General features: G+C 37.3%; 1 protein-coding gene across 1 annotated transcript in view; it reads left to right on the top strand.

Moving 5' to 3' along the window:
- Nucleotides 1-1,664: 1,664 nt before the first annotated feature.
- The window catches only part of LOC107491421 (uncharacterized), a gene marked incomplete in the record, with an annotated part of 2,574 nt that continues 2,237 nt past the window's right edge, over nt 1,665-2,001 (top strand). The window contains 1 exon segment of the mRNA XM_016112269.3: nt 1,665-2,001. Within this exon segment, the coding sequence (XP_015967755.1) occupies nt 1,876-2,001 (126 nt within the window).

Genomic DNA, 2,001 nt, shown 5'->3' with positions numbered 1-2,001 from the left:
TTTCATTGATGATTGTCTTTTTTCTTCAAGTTTTTCCTATTTTTTTCTTATTTTTTTGAATTTCTTTTAAATATCCGCGGATATCCGTGGGGACCTAAGTCCCCGGCGGATACGGGGTCCCCGTTACCCGCCGCAGGGACGGGGACAGATTGTGGAGGCGGGGGGCAGGGGCAGGGGGCATGTCTCCACCCCCATAGGGATCCGTTGCCATCCCTAGTTCTTTCCCATACTGATGCAATTTGTATGAGATTTATACAATCACAGTTGGCTTCCTTTCCACCTAGTTCCAGTTGATGTCTGCAACGTTGGACCAACATGGAATGTAACAATTCCTGTTATCTCATTTGAGTGTGTGGAGTGGCATTCCACCGACAGAGTGATGAGACAGTTCGGTATGCAACAAGGCATTTCGAGAGTCACAAAGGATCTTGGTGGTGTGCATAAACAATGTCTTGACAGGTCCTAAAAATTTGAATTAGATTATAGCGCATGACAAGTGGGTCAGCTTACACTAATTGCTTTATCGCTTCTGTGATTGTGTCTGAGTCTAGCTTACTGTAGTCCTTAAAAATGGTAGATCTGATGGAGGTGTGACGTCTTGTTTTCCAACAATATTTCTTTCGAACCAAACTAGATCTAATAAACCATTCACAATTATTTTCATACTGTACACATTTGGTATAAACTGTCATTAGTTCAAACTCGTATACCTGATAGTCAACTCCTCTACAAATCGTATAGTCTTTGATGGATGTGATCACAATCTCTCTAGAACTGAATTCCATCCCAATAACAAATTCGCTGTTTGCAATAATAGGTAAATCTGCACCAATACCACAAAAAATAATTATACATTACAATTAGCAGTCATAGTATAATCATCATCTTAAAATATGAAAAATATAGATATTCTATTAATATCATATTCACATACTAGCATTCGCATACTCAGAAATTTTCGGTGCATTCAAAGCCGCAAGGTCCAAAGCGCGCATAAAAGACGGATCTCCGAACGGATGTTGACTTGCTAGTATATTTGCCACTTCTTTTACTTCTGCCTTATTAGTGCAATCAATATCGTTGTCATCTACATTTGGATAATCTATTTCATAGTTGTTGTCAAATTCATCTTCGCTTTCACTGTTGTAGCATTCTCAATCCATGTTTCCATCGATTTCTTCAACCTATAAAGCAAGTGTTCGAACTCAACATATAGCTCGATGACAGACTCTTGTGATCGACTATTGTGTTATATTGAAAATATTTTTTGCATAGTTATTTCATCAGTGACATATTTCGTCTTGAATTATACTTCTAAATACTATTACATAATACTTCAACACAACAGTAGTTACTCTTTTCAATATTTGAGCAATATTAACAAAAAAAACTAACTAATGTTAGTTCATGCAATGATTTTTTTTTTGATAAATTATTATTTTGATCCTTAACGTTTGAATCGAATCTTAAATTGACCTCTAGCATCTTAAATTTTTTATTTCAGTTCTAAAAAATTATAAACGGATTTAATATTATATTACCATTAAATTTGACTTGAATAATTAACAAAAAAAACTTTTATATTAACAATTATTAATAGACCAATTTTATTTATGTACTAAAATTAAAAGAAAAACTTAAAAGGGAACTAAAGAAAAGAGAATAAAGCCGGGATCTGAAGAAATGAAGCGAAGCAAGGAGCAACGGAGCAAGTGTGTGTGTGTTGAGGCGAGGCGTCATTGACATTCAGATTCACATTCAATCCGTACAGTTGTCGATCCAAACACCTTTCCCCATTAAAACCTTTTCCGTTCCCTCCCCCAAACCCAAACCCAAACCACCAACAACTAACCACTTCCATTCCCAATTGAAGAAATGTCGCAACAAGAATACGGTTACGCCATCGAACTCTACTTGGACCCGGCGCTGGAGAACCAGGTCCTGAAAGCATGGAACGCCCTCGCCCGCCGCCAAATCAGCACTCACCTCATCGACATGGCC

Source organism: Arachis duranensis, chromosome 5, assembly GCF_000817695.3.
Source record: "Arachis duranensis cultivar V14167 chromosome 5, aradu.V14167.gnm2.J7QH, whole genome shotgun sequence".
NCBI classification, from domain to species: domain Eukaryota; kingdom Viridiplantae; phylum Streptophyta; class Magnoliopsida; order Fabales; family Fabaceae; genus Arachis; species Arachis duranensis.
Note: the sequence above shows the minus strand (reverse complement) of the source record. Positions and strands in the feature narration are given on the sequence as shown.